The sequence below is a fragment of the Pipistrellus kuhlii genome, unplaced genomic scaffold, assembly GCF_014108245.1.
Source record: "Pipistrellus kuhlii isolate mPipKuh1 unplaced genomic scaffold, mPipKuh1.p scaffold_m20_p_1, whole genome shotgun sequence".
NCBI lineage: Eukaryota > Metazoa > Chordata > Mammalia > Chiroptera > Vespertilionidae > Pipistrellus > Pipistrellus kuhlii.
The window spans coordinates 46,226,071-46,247,853 of NW_023425404.1; the positions used below are offsets into that span (position 1 = coordinate 46,226,071).

A 21,783-nucleotide genomic window follows, 5' to 3' on the forward strand; every position below is an offset into this window, starting at 1 on the left:
TCTTTAAAAAAATAAAATAAAAACTAATCTTCTGTTGATTCTTTTGCCTGTCACCACTTTCCCTTGGGGCTATTTCTTTGAATAATTTTGTTCTTTCATCCCTATTCAGTTCATCTCAAATATACCACTCTCTATAAAGTCTACCAAAAGAAAACTGGTCAAGTCTCACGTGACGTGGGTCCTGAGGTGGACACTGAATGCCCAATTTCATTAGAGCACTTCCTGTTTACCACAGGCCTCTTTGAAATGGCTAATGAATTTAAGTATCTGGGCGTTTGGAGTAAAGTCCCAGATTTTAAATGAAAACCTCATTGGTGACCTTATGAAAAAACATTTCATTAGGTTGCTGGTAGTTAGCAGAGCTGCATGTTTCTCCACCCTCAGGAAAGGAGTTTGGCTTCCAGTTGTGCCCTGAGGCACCCCCTCAGTCTGCTGGAGGGGGTTAAGTACAAACCAAACCTTTTGTAACCAGGTCTACGCACCAGAACCCCAATCCAGAACGTGTTTCCCTCACTCTCCCTAAACCACTGACTGAGCCCTTCAGACAGGTGACAATCAAAACAGTGTGAAAATAGCTCCATCCTGAGGTCTATAAAATTCAGTCCTGGGTTTGAGGAGGGCAGGTGCAGACAGCACAGCAGCAAAAGGAGGCTAGTTGAAGAAAGGGAAGTTAGTCTGCAAGGAAATGTGCATCTGATTTATTCTTCTATTATGCTGATGATTTGATTTTCTTTCTTTTCTACAGGAAGCAGAGTTTACCAAAAGATCATTGTACTCTGCTTAGAGCTACTCACTTCTGAAGACTGTTAATAACATAAATTCTTATATTTGTTAATCCTCTTTTTAAACCTCATTTGGGGGTTTAAAAATTCATAATTTTAGGCAGAACTCAGAAAAGAGGTAAAAGAATTATGTTTTTAGGTTCATATATTTCACAGAACCTTGTGCCATTTTTAAAGCAAAGACACACACTAAAACCTTTCTTCTGACTTCGTTTGCTTAGCACATTTTGTTAGTGTAGTAGAAGTGTTGGATTTGATACCTCCACAGATTGACCCATTCATTCATTTAATTAATTCATTCATGGCCTATGTTTCAAAAATAAAATTTCAGAAAACTTATAAAGACTTACATAATGCAAAAGGGAAACATACAATATATATATTTTATACAGAAAAAGCTGAAGTCGATGATCTCCTAGAATGATGCTTTCTTACAGATACAGATCCAAATCCAACTGAGATAACAATGCAGCTTATATGGTGCTACATGATTTAAAATATGCTTTTTTGCTTCCTTCAGTCTTTGGTAGCTCTGTGAAATAGATATTGTTATACTATTTAAAAAATGAGAGAAAGTGACATTTGGAAATTAAACCCAGGTCCTATTGATGCCATTATAATAACCTGGTTTATTTAACAGAAAAGGAAAGAAAAGGCAGGCCAGATAGTATAGGCATGCCATTTATTTTCTTTTTTTCTTTTTTTCTTTTTTTAATTTCTTTATTGATTAAGGTATCACATATTTGTCCTCATCCCCCCATTCCCATCCCCCACCCCTCCCCACACATGCCCCCATCCCCCTGTTGTCCTTGACCATTGGTTAGGCTCATATGCATGCACACAAGTCCTTTGGTTGATTTCTCCCCTTTACCCCCACCCTCCCATACACTTCCTCTGAGGTCCAATAGTCTGATCCATGCCTCCTTGTCTCTGGGTCTGTTCTTGTTCATCAGTCTATGTTGTTCGTCATTTCCCCTAAATGAGTGAGATCATGTCCTACTGGAAATATACTTATAAGAACCGAAAATGAGACAAGCAATAATGGTTATGCTGAAATGCAAATGAATCAGTCTGTAGTGAGTTTCTTTCTGGGCCAACAGTTCTTTTGAGACCCACAACTTTGCCAAAAAGCTGCATTTAACATTATCCGCTTTTATTCCCTGCTGATGGGTAGGGGAAGGGATTAGACAAATGCATTTTAGATGCATGCCCAGTAAGGGCTGAGTACTTACCTGTCTGCAAGTCATATCTGGGAACAAATTAATGTCCAGGATGGAGTTCCCCAGCTCGCGCACGCTCGCTCTCTCTCTCCCTCCCTCTCTCTCTCTCTCTCTCTCTCTCTCTCTCTCTCTCTCTCTCTCTCTCTCTCTCTCTCTCTCTCTCTCTTTCTCTCTCTCTCTTTTTAAATATATTTTATTGATTTTTTACAGAGAGGAAGGGAGAGGGATAGAAAGCCAGAAACATCAATGAAAGAGAAACATCGGCCAGCTGCCTGCTGCACACCCCCCACTAGGAATGTGCCCACAACCAACATACATGCCCTTGACCGGAATTAAACCTGGGACCCTCTCTCTCTCCTTCTGTCCCTCACTCCCTCTCTCTCTCAGGACTCCTGCTGCAAGGGGATGCTCTCCCCTGTACCCACATGGCACACATGGACTGATGACTGAAATCTGGCCTGAATGCTAAACCACACCAGCTACAACATGGAACGAAAACTCTGGACACAGGCCCTGCTTCTGGTTTGCTAAACTCCCAGCTGCCCCTCTTTCAGAACTGGCTTGGGGGAAATGGAACATTGTAACCTGAAAAATATAACTCCATGCAAATAAAATCTTCTTCCACATCCCATCCTCCCATGCATATCTTAGAAAATTCATTTTCTATAGATATCACAAGGATCATTCCCACTCATATCGGGGAAATCTGGTCCATTAATTCCTCCTGCATCATTATAACTGTTTCTTGCTTCCCCAAGGCAACATTCTCAATGAGGTCTGGCTGATATTTATTTTGTGCTACTCATGAATTTAAATCACCACTCAAGTCTTAGAAATGGTTTTTGAAAATTAAACTAAGATTGGTGTTAAAAGTAAACATTCTTGTGATTTAAAAACACTTTAATAAATGGATTCCTTCAAAGAAAATGATAGCGATAAAGATAAAGAAGAAGGAAGGGGAAGGAGGGGAGGTGGTCAAGAGGAAGAGGAGAAACATCAAAGAATGGCCCCCAAGCAATGAGAGTGGGGTCTTCCTAAGAACCTTTCAGTCAACAATGATCTCCAAGTTCCCATCCCTTGCCTCCCCTTGAACAAGTCACACTGCCTCGGGCACTACATCTCAGGAAATTGGCCCAAAGATGTGTAGGGAGAAGTCTGCTGCCTTCAAGGTTGTTGTCAAAGGCAGACTCCCTTTGTGCCTTTCTACCACAGTCAGAAGCACTAACATATGGAGGTCCACATTCACTCCAACAGTTTGCCTTTGGGTTCACTTAGCCCTCAGCTGGAGGGTCCACAGCTAATGTGGTGTGTGTTTCAGTTAAGAATGAAATCTACCACATGCCCTCAACAACAGCTGCACAGCCATGAGCCACTGAGTATGTGCACTACATTGCAGAGCAAAATAGAAAAGTCACTTAAGCCCTTTGAAATTTGGCTCAGGAAACAGAAAGATGACTTGCAGATGAGGGCAGAGGATGGGTAAGATCGCTATTGCTCAAAGACAGAACTTCATGAAGGAATTTGCCACTTATGGCCTGGGTGACTGGCCTACTTTAGAACATTTGCAAAGCAGGTCTATGAGTCAGGGCTATGGGTCATTTTGTCACAAGTTCCTCACTCAGCAGGAGGATGAGAAGAGAAGAAAAAGCAGTTCTTTGTCAACATTCACCATTTTGTTTTCACCACTGCAAATATTAAGTGCTCATATGACATACCACTTCCAATAGGCTGCTGAGCCTGTTCTGTGCTCTGAGGACCAGAAAGCAGGTGAGTGCTTTGTCCACAGTCCTGGGAGGAGGCAGATAAACAGCACTGGGACCGTGTTTCAAGTTGGTTTCTCTTGGAAGAAGACCCGAGACAAGAATTTGATGGGTCAGTGATACCAGGAAGTGCTGGTAGAGAAATGGAAAGTAAGCAAGAAGAGAGGCTAATATGAGGTACACTGATGTAGTCAGGTGAGGTAAGGCCTATTGGACTTGTGTGTATAAACTTGAGATGTGTCTTACCCATGGGCAAGAAAGCTGAGATATTTACCCACTAACTCTCATCCCTCATTGATTGAGGGCTGCTTCCAAAGGGAATTGCCTCATTAGCACTACCAGGTTGTCTGGGTGCAAACCAAACACTTTCCTGCAGTTAAAAGATAAAACCCTCAGTCTGAGAGTCACTGAGACTTCCAGGAAGAGAATGCAGTAGGAGAAAGCTAAGATATGGGCTCTAATTCGAAAGCCTGTCTATCAGATTCACCCCTCTTCAATTTTTTCATTGCATATAGTAGTATTAGCAAATCAATGGGAAAAGTACCGGATCAGCTCCTCACCAGCTCAGCAAAGGATAAAAATTCTAATCCCTTTCTGAGTTACTTCTATAAACAAGAACTCATTTAACAAGTTATTTTTCACACAACAAAAGTATCTGGTTATACAAATCACACATTTTTATTAAACTGCAAAGAATACACAATTCAAAGTAAAAAATAACAATAAAAAACCCTAAAATAAGTCATCTGTAATCGCCCAATGAGATAAGCACCAACAGCCCTTTTAATAACCATCCTATTATACAATTCTTTATGCATGTTTCATACATACCTCCAAACATATAATTTGAAATAAATGGGATCATACAAGGCAGTTTGTATTGTACATACTTTTTCTTGGCTCATCTTCCCCTCATCTCCTTCCAACTGCATAGAACTGGCCCCAGGTGACTTCCATGTCTATGTTCCACTCATAAACATCATTCATCACATTGAACTCCCCAATGTTAGTCATCCCTACTGTCCATGTTCTCTGTGTTAGTTTGCAGGCCTGAAGAAATCTACACAACTGTGCATAATGGATCTCCTCACTGCACCCTCAGCACAGCATAGCTGTGGCATTCAAGCATCATGCTCATTCACATGTAAAGGGGCACAATGGAAAGAGGAGGGACAAAGACAAACCTAGACTCATGCACTTACTTAAAACAAGTCACAACATATCTTGTCAGGAAATTCCCAAGTAAAGTGGGACACTTAATGGTTACTTCACAAACTACCGTGAAGATTAAATAGGATAATAAAAATAGAAAAACTTGAAAATGGCAGCAGAGTAGGTAGATTTTCCTCACACCTCCTCCCTGAACCAAACTGGAAATAAAACTAAACTGGAGAACAATTACCCTAAATTAACAACTGAAAATTATCTGAAGAGGAGACTTTTAATAAAAAAGAAAAAGGAGGGAGAGGAGGAGGGGGGGGGGAAGGAGAGGAAAGAGGGGGAAGAAGAGAAATAAATGGAAGAACATAGATTTTTAAAATGGCAATATATAGGAACCTATCATTAATCATTTTAAATGTAATGGCTTAAATGCTCCAATCAAAAGATATAAGGTAGCTCAATGGATAAGACCCATGTATATGCTGTCTTCAAGATCCGCACCTCAGAATGAAAGATACATACTAAATTTTAGATTTCAGACTAAAAGTAAAATGATAGAAAAGAATATTTCATGCAAATGAAAAGGAAAGTTAAGGTAGCATTATTTATATCTGACCAAATAGACTTTAAAACATAGGCGATAGTAAAAAACAAAGAAGGACACTACATAATGATAAAGGAAGCAATCCAACAAGAAGATATAACCCCTATACACTCAACATAGGAGCACCTAAATATATGATGGACATAAAGGATGATTGACACTAATATAGTCAGAATAGGGGATTTTAAAGTTCCATTGACTTTAAAGGATAGATCTTCCAATCAGAAAATCAACAAGGAGATGGCAGCCTTCAATGACACACTAGATGAGTTGGATTTCATTGATATATTCAGAGCATTTCAACTCAAAGCTGCAAAATATACATTATTTTGAAGTGCACATTAGAATTTTCTAGGATTGACTGCATGTTAGTACACAAAACAAGTCTCAATAAATTTAAGAACATTTAAATAAAGTATCTTCTCTAACCATAATAGAATGAAACCAGAAATCAATCACAAGAAAAAAAAACAACTGAAAAATAAAGACATGGAAGCTAAATAACACTGTTACTAAACAATGAATGGGTTAACAACAAGATCAAGGAAGAAATCAAAAGTTAACTTAAATAAATAAAAATGAGAACACAACAACCCAAAAATCTATGGGACACGACTACAAAGTATTCTTAAAAGGGAAATTCATAGCATTACAGACCTATAACAAGAAAATTCCCAAATAAACAATCTAACTTTACACTTACAGGAACTAGGAAACGAACAGCAAAGAACGCCCAAAGTGAGTAGGAGAAAAAAAATAATAAAGATCAGAGCAGAAATGAAGAAAACAGCGTCTAAAAAAACAATACAAAAGAGCAATGAAACCAAGAGCTGGTTCTTTGGAAAATTAAACAAGACTAACAAACCTTTAATCAGACTTATTAAGAAAAAAAGAGAGAGGACTCAAATAAAATAAGAAATGAAAGAGAAGTAATAACTCACAAAAAAAGAAATACAAAGAATTGTAAGGAAATATTAAGAACAAATATATACCAACAAATTAGAAAACTGAATGAAATGGAGAAATTCCTAGAATCATACAACCATCCAAAACTGAATCAGGAAGAATTAGAAAATCTGAATATAAAAATTACAACCAATGAAACTGAAACAGTAATTTAAAAAAAAAACAAAAAATCTCCCAACAAATAGAAGTCCTGGACATCTTAGATGTCTTTACCAGTGAACTTTACCAAATATTAAAAGGTGAACTGACACCTATCCTTCTCACACTATTCCCTAAAATTCAAGAGAAGGGAAGACTTCCAAAATCATTCTATAAGGCCAGCATTTTCCTAATTCCAAAACCAGATAAAAGCACTAAAAATAAAGAAAATTATAGGCCAATATCTCTGATGAACATAGATGCTGCAATCCTCAACAAAATATTAGGAACCTAGACCTAGCAATAAATAGAAAGATCTTATACAACGCTCTCATGTGATTTATTCTGGGGAGGCAAGGTTGGTACAATATCTGCATATCAATAAATATAATATGCCACATAAACAAAATAAAGGATAAAAACCAAATGATCATATTAATAGATGCAGAAAAGACATCTGATAAAAACCAGCACCCATTTATGGTAAAACAAACAAACAAACAAACAAACAAACAAAATTCTTAGCAAAGTGAGAATAGAGGAAACATACCTCAATAAAATAAAGGCCACGTATGACAAACTCACAGCCAATATCATACTTAATGGGAGGAAAAACAAAGCCCAAAGTTAGTAGGAAAAAAACATAATAAAGATCAGAGCAGAAATGAAGAAAACAGAGTTCTAAAAAAACAATACAAAAGATCAATGAACTGTGTTTCCCTTAAGAATGGAAACCAGACAGAAATGTCTTTCTCACTACCCTTAATCAACACTAGAGGCCCAGTGCACGACAATTGTGCACTTGGGGGAGGGGTCTCTTAGTCCGGCCTGTGCCCTCTAAGCCAGCAGGCGGACATCCCCTGAGGGGTCCTTAGTGCTGCCACAGAGGCAGGAGAGGCTCCCGCCACTGCCACTGCACTTGCCAGCAGGAGCCCAGCTTCCACAGGGGGAGCACACTGACCACCAGAGGGCAGCTCCCACGTTGAACATCTGCCCTGGTGGTCAGTGTGCATCATAGCAACAAATCATTCTGTCTTTTGGTTGATTTGCATATTAGCTTTTTATTATATAGGATAGTACTGGAAGTCCACAGCAATCAGAGGGAAAAAAGGCATCCAAATAAGATTCCGCCAAAAGCACTACTACAATAGAACTGATAAATGAATTCAGTAAAGTAGCAGGATACAAAATAAATATCGAGAAATCAGTTGCATTTTTATACACTTACTAGAGGCCCACTGGCCTGTGGGATCCAGCCAAAACCAGCAGTCCAACATCCCCCAAGGGCTGTAGTATTGTGCAAAGCAGGAAGCCAGGGAGGAGCCCTGGCCTGGGCTGGGCTCCCTGCCGCTCCTGCTCATCCCAGTCCCGCTGCACCTGCAGCTCGGTAGTGCTGCCATGGAGACAGGAGAGGCTTGTACCCCTGCAGCTGTGCTTGCCAACCTTGAGCCCAGCATCTGGTGCCTGTCAGTCAGCTGAGCAGCGCTCCTGCTGTGGGAGCACAATGACCACCAGGGGGCAGCTCCTGCATTGAGTATCTGATGGTCAGTGCACATCATGGCGACCAGTCAAAGGGTCGACTGGTCGCTTAGGGTTTTATATATATAGATGAATTGGTGACTTCTGGCACTCAGCATTATCTATCTTCTTCACATACCCTATTTATTGACTTCTGTAACAGTGGATTTTCCTGGTATCCCTCTCCCCTCTCTGGTCCCAATACCATCTTCATCCATGACTCAGTTTTCTTATTATTTAACTGAAGCTGCCTCCTAAGATCAGCCCCTGGCCTTCTGATCTGATCTTGTCACACTCTTTCCCTTGGCAATCTGAACTAAGCACTTGGTTTCAACTTTTAACTCAAAATAAATATATCTAAAGGCTCTAGCCCTAGCCGAGAGATAAATCCCAAGCTCAAATTTCTAGCCACTCATAAGAAAATGCCATGAGGAAATTTCATATCCTCCCACTTTCCAGTCACCTTATGTCCTATCTTCTACAAACCTATCAGTGGCAGCCCTATGCTTTCCATCCATCATCTCAGCTTAAGATGGCAGCCTTATTGACTCAACACTTCGCTTTCACTCCTGTGCATCTGCAGGCAATGAGTGTTACTGAGCACCTACTACTTTGCAGGTCCTGGACAGAGAGCAGTAAAGAAGACACTCATGGCTTCTGACCTCACAGGGTTCAGTCTACCCAAGGAGACAGATGTTTAACAATTACACAGTGAAGAATTTAATCCAATTGTGATAAGCTGCTCTAATAGAAAAGTACAGAATGTGGTCAGAGCATATAAAAGGCAGTTTAACACAATGGAAGTGGGAAGGGTGGTCAGGGGGATACTGCCTCCAAACAATGGTGTTTCTGCCAAAAGGAAGACAGACACCCAATCAGAGAGCCTTTTTATCCCATCCTCACTGACACTTTAAGACCCACTTCTCTTCAACCAAGACAAAGACGCTGCTACCAGACTAATATTTCTAAAATACTAGTGTGACTTTTAGCACAGCACTGAAGGCTCTGCCACAACCTGGCTCCACTACACGCATCCACCCTGTTCCCCAAAGTGTGCGTCCTCTGCCCTACAGCCTGGACTCGCCATTCTAGGAAAACTCCACACGAGTGTCTTGGCAGAGAGTGCTCCACTGAATCAACAGTCTCAGTGAAACTGGCCACTTACCCAAGAATTTTTCTCAAATTCAAGGAAACTGCCAAAGCCCTGAAAATATTATGCCCACTTCTCCTTATTCTTTCACCACAGAGAGAATAAGTTCCACACTGACCACTAAGTGGCAGGAGCTAAAAAACCGCATGTGTGGTGGCCCCTGACCAAACAGGCTCTGTAAAGAATCACGCTGTGAATTTCCCTTAAAGTGTCAAAGGACCACATGAAACTCTCTCCTCCGTTGCTTCACATGTTGCCACAAGGAGCACAGGATATGCAAAAAGCAATAGTAAAATTTCTCTTCCCTTTTTTATTTCCCGTAATATTTATTATTGGCATCACACATTTTATCCCTCAATATAATTAAGGGCTACTCTCTTTTTTTATAGACATAAAACATTTCTGGAAAAATTTTAAGCCACTGAATACATGTAAAATATGAAAAATGTTGTGCTCATTAAAGATTTCTGTCCACTTTGTTAATTTAAGAACATGAAAATGTGCTTCACTTAAAAGTATCATTTACGCAAGTAATAATTATAAATCTCTATTGAGTTTGCTTTGAAATGTTTTTAATTTTAGTTCAATGGCTCTACATGACACTGATTTTTAATGAATCTACATCAATTAGTTTTTAGAAGCTGCTGGAAAGAGAGAAGGGGGAAGGAAAGAGAGGGAGAGAAAGGAATCTTAAGAACAGAAGACAGAGACCAAAGGGATAGTTACCAGAAAGGAGGGGTTAAAAGATGGATGAAAAGGGTGAAGGGAAATATGCTCAATAACATTGTGGTAAGTTTGCACAGTGACAGATGATTACTAGAATTAGTTGGGTAAACACATTATAAAAATGTCAAATCACTATATTTATTATACACCTGAGACTAATGTAACTAATATAATATTGCATACTAACTAAACTTAAATAAAATTTTAAAAAGAATAGTAGAAACTATCAATATTAAAATAAAACAAAGAAAATTCATGGTTATTGATTTAGAGTACTTCCCTGTATTAAGATACAAAAGGTGCTCATTTTCAAAATAGGGGTTTAGAGAGACAGGAGAAGAAAATATTAATACAATTTTGGCATGTAGAGATTTATCTATTCACTCTCATTTTCAAAATTATCCTGATTAGTAATTTCTCCACTGACACCTCATTTTATTGTCTGAAAACGAAAAATTTGTGCAGATTAAAACAAGCTTCTTTACCTTTTTAACATGAGATTTTATTTCCTGATTCAATGAGACCATTTCCAAACAAAAATTATATTCGCTCACATATTACTGAAAAATGGAAAAATGGAATCATATCGTAAGAACAATACGTTTAGCAGAATTCTAGTTCATATTCATAGGCAAAAACATAATCTTAACATCAATAGCTATGTGTGTAGCCCATATCAGCAATTTTATCTTAAATTTCCCTTTTCTGTATAACCTTGGATTCTAGTGATCTGCAGCAACATGATTTAGAAAACATTCTCCATCTTAATAGTCACTTTATTTCTTCTATATTTTAAAAAAGAGAAAAATTCAGAGTATTTAAAGCACATGTGTCAAACACAAGGCCCGCGGGCCAAATCCGTCCCGCCAGGCCTTGCAATGTGGCCCGCACCGCGCTGTCATCACTGCACTCCGCTGCGTTTGCATCACAATGACAGTTTATGACTGTTCAGTAAACCATTCGGCCCGCGATTTAGGCTGGATTTTAGATTTTGGCCCCTTCTCTGATTGAGTTCGACACCCCTAATTTAAAGCAATGTTTATCTATACTAACTGTGAGGAGTATGTGGCCAAAAAAAATAAAATCAAGATGCCAATTTTGCTGACAGAGACCCTTTAAAACACGTATGGAGTTGTGCAGTCTCACTCAGAAGGCATCCTCCAGAACAGGTGGTTCTACAGGGAAGTAAGGTTTTCAGCTGCTGTTTTCAAAAGAGATGTGCTTTTTGTAGCTAATTCCAAAAAGACATTCTTCCCCTCCTGACAATTTTCACTACAGAGATTCAGTCTCAAAATTTTATTCCTCACTTTCTTGTTGAGCCTTTGGAAGAGAGTAGTCACAACATGAATCTACGTCACATGTCTCATTCCTGTTTTAGCTCATGTATGGATCTTGTAGAGAATATGTAATTTTGTGATAAACTCTGAAAACAATGTTGTGTATATCTGAGGTCTTCTCAGGAAGGCAATACTTACTCATCGACCTCAAAATCAGAAATCAACAAAAATAAGCACTCAAACAAATAACACACTAATTTCTTCCATCTCCTGAAAGAGGATGCTTGTTCTAAACAACAAAAAAGGCCACTAACACTAAAACCTTGATATTGAAGTTTTTCATACTACTTCATCTCATATATATACTGATTAAATATTGTGCATATCTCATATTGAAACATTTGTTTTTTATATAATTTTTAGAAATTATCTGAATGAGTACATTCCAATTTTTTAAAATTTAAATAGTGATTTTTTAAAAAATATTTAACCCCAAAACTTTCCAGGGGGGAAAAAAAAAAAGCTCTTATTTTTTCTGGTTCATCATATCTCTCCTCTCCTCAACCTCACAACTTTAGGGGGTAGGAGTAAAACTGAAGGGGTAAGTCAATTAAAAGGGGGAACTACACACTATACATTTCCATGTATAGTAGCTAGCCCAGTGCTGGGCATACAATATACACTTGTAAAAAAAAAAAAAAAGTGTGAAATTGAGCAAAATAAATATGATAGGGCAGGAACATAGGCAGTAATCATTTATTTAACAAACTAGAGACCTGGTGCATGAGTTAAACCAGTGGAGTCCCTCAGCCTGGCCTGCAGGATCAGACCAAAACAAGCTCTCCAATATCCCCCAAGGGTTCCCAAATTGTGAGAGGGCGCAGGCTAGGCAGAGAGACCCCACCAGTGCACGATCAGGTCTGGAAAGGGACGCAGGAGGTTGGCCAGAGAGGGAAGGACTGTGGGAGGGCTCCAGGACATGTCCGGCCTGTCTCACTCAGTCCTGAATGGCCAGACCCTAGCAGTAAGCTACCCTACCAGTCGGAGAGTCTGTTCCCTGGTGGTCAGTGCATGACATAAGGAGCAGTTGAGTGTCCTTAGCATATCATTAGAATATTATGCTTTTATTGGTTTAATGGCCGACTGGACTACCAGACAGTTAGCATATTAGGCTTTTATTATATAGGATGCTTATCTGTGCCTACTTTAGCCTAAGCACTATGCCAGGCATTAGGGATATAAAATGGATACAGTCTTGTTTTTCAGGTAAAATCAAATCAGAAAAAAGAAGACAGACATTAAACAGTTGTGACAGTATTGTTACTGTGATATCAAGTTCAAAAGGAGCCCTACCTTAATCTTAAGGAATAAGAAATAAGGAAGTCAAGGAAGGCTTCCCTGAGGGACAAAGAGGACTGGAGGAGAAGTGTTCTGGGCATGTGCAAAGTCGCTCAGGCTAAAGTGCAATGGAGTAGGGGTGCTAAGAGAAGACGAAGATGAGGTACACAGGCCTTGGATCCTGCATGGCTCTCCAGGTGGTGATGAGGACTTGATTTTATTCCAATGAAATGCAAAGCTTTGAAGGGTGCTAAGCTGAGGAATTACCTAATCAGACTGAAATTTCTAAACCATCATTCTAACTGCTATTTGAAGAATGATTAGGAGAAAGCACAGTGGAGCTCCTGACCCAGATTCCACTTCCCAGCTCCCAGTCTCAGTTCTCTTCACTTTTTAGTCACATCATGAGCTTCGCTGGATCCTCCATAACATTAAATTTGTGTCACTTTTTGGAGCACCTGGTTATATACCACCTGATCACATACTAATCATCTCTTATTTATCTTTCTCTCTCTCTCTTTTTTTTTCAATTGTAGTTGGCATTCAGTACTATTTTATGTTCATTTCAGGTGTACAGCATAATGGTTAGAAATGTATATAATTTACAAAGGGATTTTTTTATCCTCATAACTAACTCTTTACTCTCTCTAGTCTCATGTTCTGGATCTTTTTGTTAATCAACAAATATTCAATGAATATTTTGTAAGATTTAAGGCTGGACTGGCAAGGGTCTTCAAAAACATGGCACAAAGAACTGGCAGGACTCCCTTCTGGTTTGTGTTTCCCCATTAGACATGTAGAAGTATTCTGGGCACAGGGGAGGTTGCACCAAGCCTATATTTTTAGAGTAACCAGTGATGGCCCAGTACAAAATGGTACATGTAAGAGGACCAAGGACTGAAGCTGTCATCACTTTTCTTCTGGAAACAAAATCAGCCATGGTTACTTCCCATCAATCACCTCCAACTTGCTTTCTCCACACAAAAACTGAATCCACTGCCTGTGCTTCACATACATAAGCTGTCCTCTTTTCCCCAGTCCCACTCTAAAAGACTCAGCTGTGAAGTTCATATATTTCTCAATGGCTAGAGGTTGCAGGGCACACCTATAGTTTTATTTATCTCCTGAGTCTGGAAGATTGCTCTAAACCCCATTGTCCTTGAGTTAGAATGTTGCTGCAGTCAGAATGTTTCCCTAATTTTAGGTAAAGAGACAAAGTAATAGGGAACAAAGAGAAAAAGAACCAGAGAAAGTTTACGTTAAGTGAAAATAGTTTACCAAGTTCATACCTTTGCAGCCAGCCGACATTCCATCACCCTGATGTTGAAATGGGAGGTTGCTGCCTTATTCATTTCCACACAACTGTTGGCAATCACAAACACTGCTCCACTGGGGAGTTTCACATCAGTTGCCCTCAGAGGGCTAAATTCTATCAACTTGGCCTATTGGAAGAAAATTTCAGAAAATGTTTAACCATTTATGCACTTATTTATCTTAGTAAATTTTTTCCTAAAAAATGCATTTACCATCAAGAATTATTTGTTGACTTCCAGTTACTGTACTTACAACAGTGAACAAGACAGACACTGTCCCTGCACTCATAGAGCTTACAACCTAGTGGGAAAGGCAGTCAAATAGACAAGTACATTTCCAGATTGTGTTACAATGGTAGTAAAGGGCAGGGTGCTATTCAGACACATACTTAAAATACCTCATCAGATATAGCCTAGCGTGGGCTCCCTTGGGAAAAAAAGGAAAATCTAAACTGAGTCTTAGAGGATGAGCAAGAGTAGGACAGGCAGAGGGTGTCTTTACCCAAATAGGATGTCAAGGTGAGGGAAAAGTATAAGCAAGTTCAGAGGTGAGAAAACACCATGAGGTGTTATTAGAGCTTCGGGAATTGAAAGTTAACTGAAGCTTAGAGTTTGAGGAGGGAGGCATGGTGAAAGGATAGGAGGGGTAAAGCAGGGGTCAAATTGGAAAGTGCTTTGCAAGCCCAAAGAATTGGGACTTTGTTCAGATCTACATCTAACTTACATTAACATCAGGATTCGTGCCATCATGTCTGCTTGTCAGGTCTCATCCAAAACACCCAGGGTATTTTCTTAGCATTAAACCAAATTTCCTCATGCCTCATGTCTTTGGCTTAGGGGAATCAATAACAAATATTCTTAATAAGAAAAAATCCAGGTATTCTGGGAAAATAGGAATCTGATGAAAAACTAAGAAAATATTTTAAAGAAATGTCTGCTTCTACTTTGGAAATGGGCACTTTATGACCAACAACCCAAAACTTCTACTCTGCCTAAGGGAGGAGATAGCCAAGGGGAAGTGGTATCTAGCTAAAGAATTTATTCCTGGCTTACTGTCAACATTCTTTTCCCCACCACTGAAACCCCAAAAATGTTGACAGAGAAAAATTATGCCAAAGAGTAAATGATAAAAAGAGGGGTTGTGAATATATGTGGTAAGAAAACTAACATTTGGGTTTAAAACCAACAAGAGATTAGGAAATGCCATGAGATGAAGTGATTTAGGACGAGAGAGGGAAAAGTGGTCTCAACAACTAGGGAATTGAGAAATCATCCTAACAATGAATTAGGAGGAAGAAAAAAAAAAACAAAAAACTAAACACAAGAGAAAAACAGACTTGAGGGGTGATTCTGGAAGCTTAAGGGAAAGGTGATCACCATAAAACAGAATAGGTGAATTGGTGGTACCTTGAATTACAAAGGAGAGGAGAAAACCATGCTACAATAGAGTCTAATAGAACAGACTGCCAAAATCGAGCATGCTAGGGATCTCATAACCTTCCTCTCTGTGTGAACTTTTCCCTGGCTGATATTTCCAAATAGCTCAATGCCACCTACAGTTCCTTCTTCTGCAAGAAATGATATGGACTGGTCCATCCCTCCTCCTTCAGTGCCAATATACCGCTCACTCTTGGCACAGATTTCCGCAAGTTCCACCTGGAAAAATAAAAATTGATTTCTATCATGAGTACAATCATAATCTATTTCTCATTCACTGCTTTTTAAAAATTTTTCATTTATTTCCAAGAGACAGGAATGGAGAAGTGGAGAGACATCAATGAGAGAGAAACACTGATTGGCTACCTCCTGCACAGCCCCTACTGGGGATTGAGTCCACAACCCCAGGTATGTGCCTTGACCAGGAATCTAACCCGCAACCTCTCAATCAATTGAGCCACACCAGCCAGAACATATCATTCATTTCTTACTGAAGACATGACAGATAGGTTTGAATTCCAGTGCCAACTGTGATCAATTGATAGTAGTTGCCTGGAGCACTGTGTTAACACAAACTCCAAGATTACCATTGAGCTCAATAGGAAAACATACCAAGATACATTATGCCTCCTATGAGATGGAACGAGATAATGACTGTACATGCCATGTATTTACTGCCCTTAAAAAACTCCACAGGGCAAACACTTTCTCCCATCTTTCTATTTGTTCCATCCTTCTATAGACTGGTATCATCTAAAATCTCATATCGACACTGATTCATTTCTGCCTCAGTGCCCTTTGTCTCCTGACAATGAACTATTCCACAGCCAAAGTGGGGTCATCTGACTTTATTTCCCAATCTAAATTAATTCTGTCTCTGTGGCATTTCCATTAAACATTAAGAATCAGAATTAGCATCATTTTACCAAACACGTCTTCACCCAAGATGAAAAGGCCCAAAATATAAACACATTTCTAATCCAACCTTAAAATATCAAAATATCTGTTTAAGAATCTTCAATGGCTTCCTATTGATTAAGTTTAAACTCCTTTATCTAGCATTTCAAAAACTTCCTAAAATATATAACCAATGTGTATACTATATAGTTATATGTATCGCTCTTTTCCAGTTAGATTTGTCTCCTTGACCATTTCACACATTATATCTTTCTCGCTTATAAATCTTACTGCCATTCAATATCCTATACTTGGCTATCTACTATAGGCAAGTCACTGGGCTGGCACTCAAATCTGCCTTCATCAGAGTATTCCTCAAATATTGTTCCCACTATAGCAACCCTTTTTCTAAATTCCTACAATGAACACACCTACTTACTTACTCTACTATTCTATATTTATTCATTTTCTCTTTCTTCTGAGAATTGATTCAGGCCCTATTTCTCAACTGTTTTTCTGGAAGATCCTCCTAGAGTGGTCATTCTGAAACATTGCTATGCTCATCTCTTGCCCCCTTGGTTGCCAATGCCTTCATGCTCAGATTTCTCAGCACGGTACACAAGGTCTTCAATGACTTATCCCTTGCACATTTCTCCAGCCCACTATCCCACAAATGCTGTTCTTCGTCATCACCAAGTTCTCTCATGTCTCAGTGACTTTTAAAATGTTATGTGCTGTCCTCTTCACTCAATATTCCTCTGTCCAGCATCCCCCACTAGTCATCAGGATCACTTAAGCACCAACTAAATGCACACACACCACATAATCTCTCTTCTGCACCCTGTGCAAACCTTATTCTCATTTATCAAACCAGCTTTAAGTGTGGGTGTTCTTGTCCCATGATCCATCAGTTTATGAGCCCATGCAGTGCCCAGATCAGAATCCACTTAACTAACATGACTGGATCAAATAGTGTTTATTATTGCTCTTTAATCATGTTAGGTTTCAATCACATCAGTTTGCCCTAAAACACTCAGTCCTATAAGAGACAAATAAAGAAGGTGTTTCTTTTGTATCCTCTACTTCACACAATGCTGAGCACATGGTAATTCAGTATCTACATGCTGCTTTCGCTTTCTGAGAAAGTTGCCCAAACACCACTTGACAGATTCTCTGTTATATTCCTTGTTGGTCATGTGGATTCACTAACATTAACTCTGCCTCATGAAACAAGGTAAATCTGGGATTTTTACATAATGGGCACTGCATGTGGCCAGCTGAATACAGAGCCTCTCTAAATAGGCACATTAAAAAAAATTAATAATCAAAAGGTTAAAACACTTGGATTTTAAAATGTAAAGAAACAACCCCAGGGAAGAAGTTTGCACAGCATTCAATAAGGAATGGCCAGACCTGGGTTCCCTTCTAAGGGTGACCCTGGACCAGTGTGAAAAGTCATCACCACACAACCACAATGACAGCCACACTTACATACTTTTTTTTTTAATATATATTTTATTGATTTTTTACAGAGAAGAAGAAAGAGGGATAGATAGTTAGAAACATCGATGAGAGAGAATCATCGATCAGCTGCCTCTTGCCCACCCCCTACTAGGGATGTGCCCGCAACCAAGGTACATGCCCTTGACCGGAATCGAACCCGAAACCCTTCAGTCCGCAGGCCGACGCTCTATCCACTGAGCCAAACCGGTTTCAGCATATACTTTTTATCTCTTTTGTGAGAATTATCTTCTTGAGCCTCCAAACAACCCTCTGTTTATTCTCACTATACAGATGAGGACAATGGAACTTGAAAATATAACAGAAAATGGAGGAGCTAGCAATTGAGCCCCATCTGCCTGACTCCGAAGCCGGTATTCTTTTCACACTGGACTTCAATTACTTTCCCCCAACAAATGGAGATGATATCACCTTTTCTTCCACTAACTCAAAGGAAGATGTAATGACCAATGAGGTCACAAAAATTTAAGTATTCTCCCACTTAAGAGGAAAAAAAAACTAAAGCATTAAGAAGTAATATATTCTCACTGGGTGTTTTTTTTTAATTTCTTGATGAATGGCAATAACTTAATACTTTAATAGAAATAGGAGGTTAATTTTTCAGACTATCTATGCAGGAAAAATTCAGAGGGACCCAAAGTCCCCAACATCTCTGTCAAGTCCCCACCACCTGCAGAGCTGTAGACATAACCTATGCCTTACTACCTCTCATGGTAAATTCTAACAGAAAGAGCTCATGAGTGGACAGACAATAATCCACGAGTCCTAAGTGTGAGGAAACAAAATGAAAATACAGAAGTTGGAAAAAGAACGATGACTTGTTTTCCAGTCCCCCCAGAATGCATGAGGAATTCAGCAGTAACTACAGAGAAAAGAAACCAATACCCAGTGCTTCTAAATCTTGGTAAAGTCCAAATAGTTGTGTTACCTTAAATACATTGCTTAATTTTTTTCAAGTTTACATTTCTTCATGTACTATCCTATATAACAAAAGTCCAATATGCTAAGTGTCTGGTCATCCAGTTGGCCGTTCAACCAATCAAAGCATAATATGCTAATGATACACTAAGGCTGTTCAAACCTCTCACTGTGTCATGCACTGACGATCCGGGGGCAGATAGTCAACCAGTCATCCATTCACTATGATGTGCACTAATCACCAGGAGGCAGACACTTCAACCAGTAGGTTAGCTTGCTGCTGGGGTCTGGCCCATTGGGACTGAGAGAGATGGGCCAGACATGCCCTAGAGCCCTAACTTGGTCTCTCTCCTGCTGGCCAATTTCCTACATTCCTCCTCATCCCCAACTGTGCACCAGTGAGGTCCCTCTGCCTGGCCTGTACCCCCTCACAATCCGGGACTCCTAGGGGGATGTCAGCCAGTTTTGGCCCAATCCCGCTCAATTTAGGAGATGCTCCCTAGTGGTCAGTGCACTCCCACAGCGGGAGCACCGCTCAGCCAGAAGCCAGGCTCACAGCTGGAGAATATAGCGGCAGTGGTGGGAGCCTCCCTGAGCTGGCAGTTGGACATCTCCCGAGGGCTCCCAGACTGCAAGAGGGCTCAGGCTGGACTGAGAGACCCTCCCCCTCCCCAGGTGCATGGTCTCTAGTTAATAATAATAGTTTTAGCATGTAAGATTTACTTAGCACTAACTATGAGTCAGTTACTATTCTAGTTGTCTTGTGTGAATTATGTACTTCTTATAATGACTCTATAAGATAGGCGCCACCTCATTTTACAGATGAGAAAATTGAATGGGTTTATAAACTGAGACTAGACTAGCAATTCCTAAAGCTCAAATTCAAATTCAAATTGTCTAATTCCAGAGCCCATATTCTTAATCATGCTATATTACCTCCCATCCATAATACCCAATGAATTAAGTAGAAATACTTTATAAACAATAAAGCACCATACAATTGTTAATTTTATTACTTTTACATAATGAACAAGGAAATCACTTGCTTTGCACAAGTGAGTAGCTAAGACCCCAGCCAAATGTACAAACAGGTATAATTATTCTGGAATATAGGACCATTTTTTTTAAGAGGGACAAATTATTATTATTTTTCTTTTTTAAAATATTTTTTTAATTTTTCAGTTACAGTTGACGTACAATGTTATTGTATATTAGTTTCAAGTGTACAATATAGTGATTAGGCATTTATGTAACTTATTGAAGTAATTACCTCCACAAGCAGGACCATTTTTTAAACTGTTCAGTGAAAGAGAACTTAAAAGATTCTGATGCCCCTTGGAGAATGAACTCAACCATTGGAAGTATGGACCCTGAGGCAATGAGGAGAGTGTATGTTCCATTTAAGGCAACTCAGGCTCAGTGGAGTAGGGTTGGTCCCTGCTGGCCAAACAGAATATCCTTGTGTATAAACTGCAACTGTAGGCCCACAGGCTGGCTTCCCAAGTGGCCCTAGCCCTTCACCCCCATACTACTATAAAAGCAGAAAGGTAAAATCCTAAATGTGTATGAGGTAGGAAGAAACTATAAACAAGTGTGCTATTTTTATCTCAAATTCTTGCATGCTTCTGACCTTAAGCAAACATCAGAGCGAGGCTCATAGCCTTAAATAGAGATGGCATGACCTGAACCCAGAGAACCATTAATGGAGGAAGCTTAGCAGCAGGGGTACAAGTGGGAACAGAGAATGCCTATCATTCTGGATAAGGTGTGGTAGACGTGTGAGCCTGCCATGTCTTTTGTGTCTTTGGGGACACTGGAAATAGAGCTGTAATCAGAAGTGATTTGTAGATGTACTAAGTCAATACTCCATACAAAATTAAATTATGTAAGATATCAAAAGTTCATGAGAATATGAAGGCTCTGTCAAAAACACATTAACAGCCCAGCCAGCATGACTCAATGGTTGAGCATGTATCTGTGGATTGAAAGGTCAGAGCTGATTAATAGTCAGGGCACATGCCCAGGTTGCAGGCTCGATCCACAGTGGGAAGCATGCAGGAGGCAGCTGATCAATGAGTCTCTCTCATCATTGATGTTTCTCTTTCTCTCTCTCACCCTTCCTCTCCAAAATCCATAAAAATATGTTTTAAAAACAAAACACATTAATAGAAGTGTGGACAGAAGCCTACTGAAAGTTAACTTTAAGGACAGACTGAATCAAATTCTAGGATCCAATTATATTTAGCACAGGATATTATCTTCTTCTCTGAGACTCACCTAGTTCTCTTATCTCCCACCACACACACACACACACACACACACACACACACACCCACACGCACCCTGAGAACCCTCAAGCAAGAACAGCAAAGCTCTAACCAAGAAGGGATTTACTGTATTTTCTTCTGCTTTTATACCTGAGTGCTTCGGGAACCTCCAAACTACTCATAACATTTAGCCCTCTCCCTTCCCACTAACATAGGAAAATCATTAGGAAAGATAATTTGATTGCATGAGAAACTTTTCCAAAATTTGTAGCCAATAAACTCATTTCTATTTTGACTTCTTCCCTCTGGACAGTTAGGAGAAACCTGGCATTATTCATAAACCTTCTTTTAAAGCTCCTCAAGACAGCTCATGAGGCTAATTTGGTTCTTTGTGTGGTTCTTCTCTTGAGGCAGCCTGGGGAAGAACCAAAAGTCAAGTGGGCTCCCAAATTAAACAGCTTACCCATCTGCTAGCCAGTGGGGCTCTCATAAGAGGAAAATTACAGGGTTAGATTTAACAGTCACTAAGAAGGGCTAAAGATTCATGAAAGCATTGCCTACTAAAACTGGATATTTATTTTTTAAAGCAGTAATACAAAAAGACTCAAGCTATTAATACAGTAAACTATCTTTGTTTAGCATATTTACTAAGGATACTGTTAAAAGTAGAATAATTACCTAGATAGAAAATGTTAATCTCCTTCTATGGTATAGCCTTGATATTCAGAACACAGACCCTAACCAAGACAGTATCATCCAGCTATTGCTGCCCACCCTAAATGCAAATCAA

The 21,783-nt window shown here is 39.5% G+C and overlaps 1 protein-coding gene across 3 annotated transcripts in view; it reads right to left on the reverse strand.

The window, feature by feature from the left end:
• The window catches only part of GALK2 (galactokinase 2), a 142,429-nt gene that overhangs the window by 31,745 nt on the left and 88,901 nt on the right, over nt 1-21,783 (reverse strand). For all 3 annotated transcript variants that reach the window (XM_036442674.2, XM_045582699.1, XM_036442666.2), the window contains exons 6-7: nt 15,511-15,609; nt 13,930-14,082 (exon numbers count right to left, since the gene is read on the reverse strand). In XM_036442674.2, the coding sequence (XP_036298567.1) occupies nt 13,930-14,082; nt 15,511-15,609 (252 nt within the window). The remainder of the gene's footprint in view (nt 1-13,929; nt 14,083-15,510; nt 15,610-21,783) is intronic.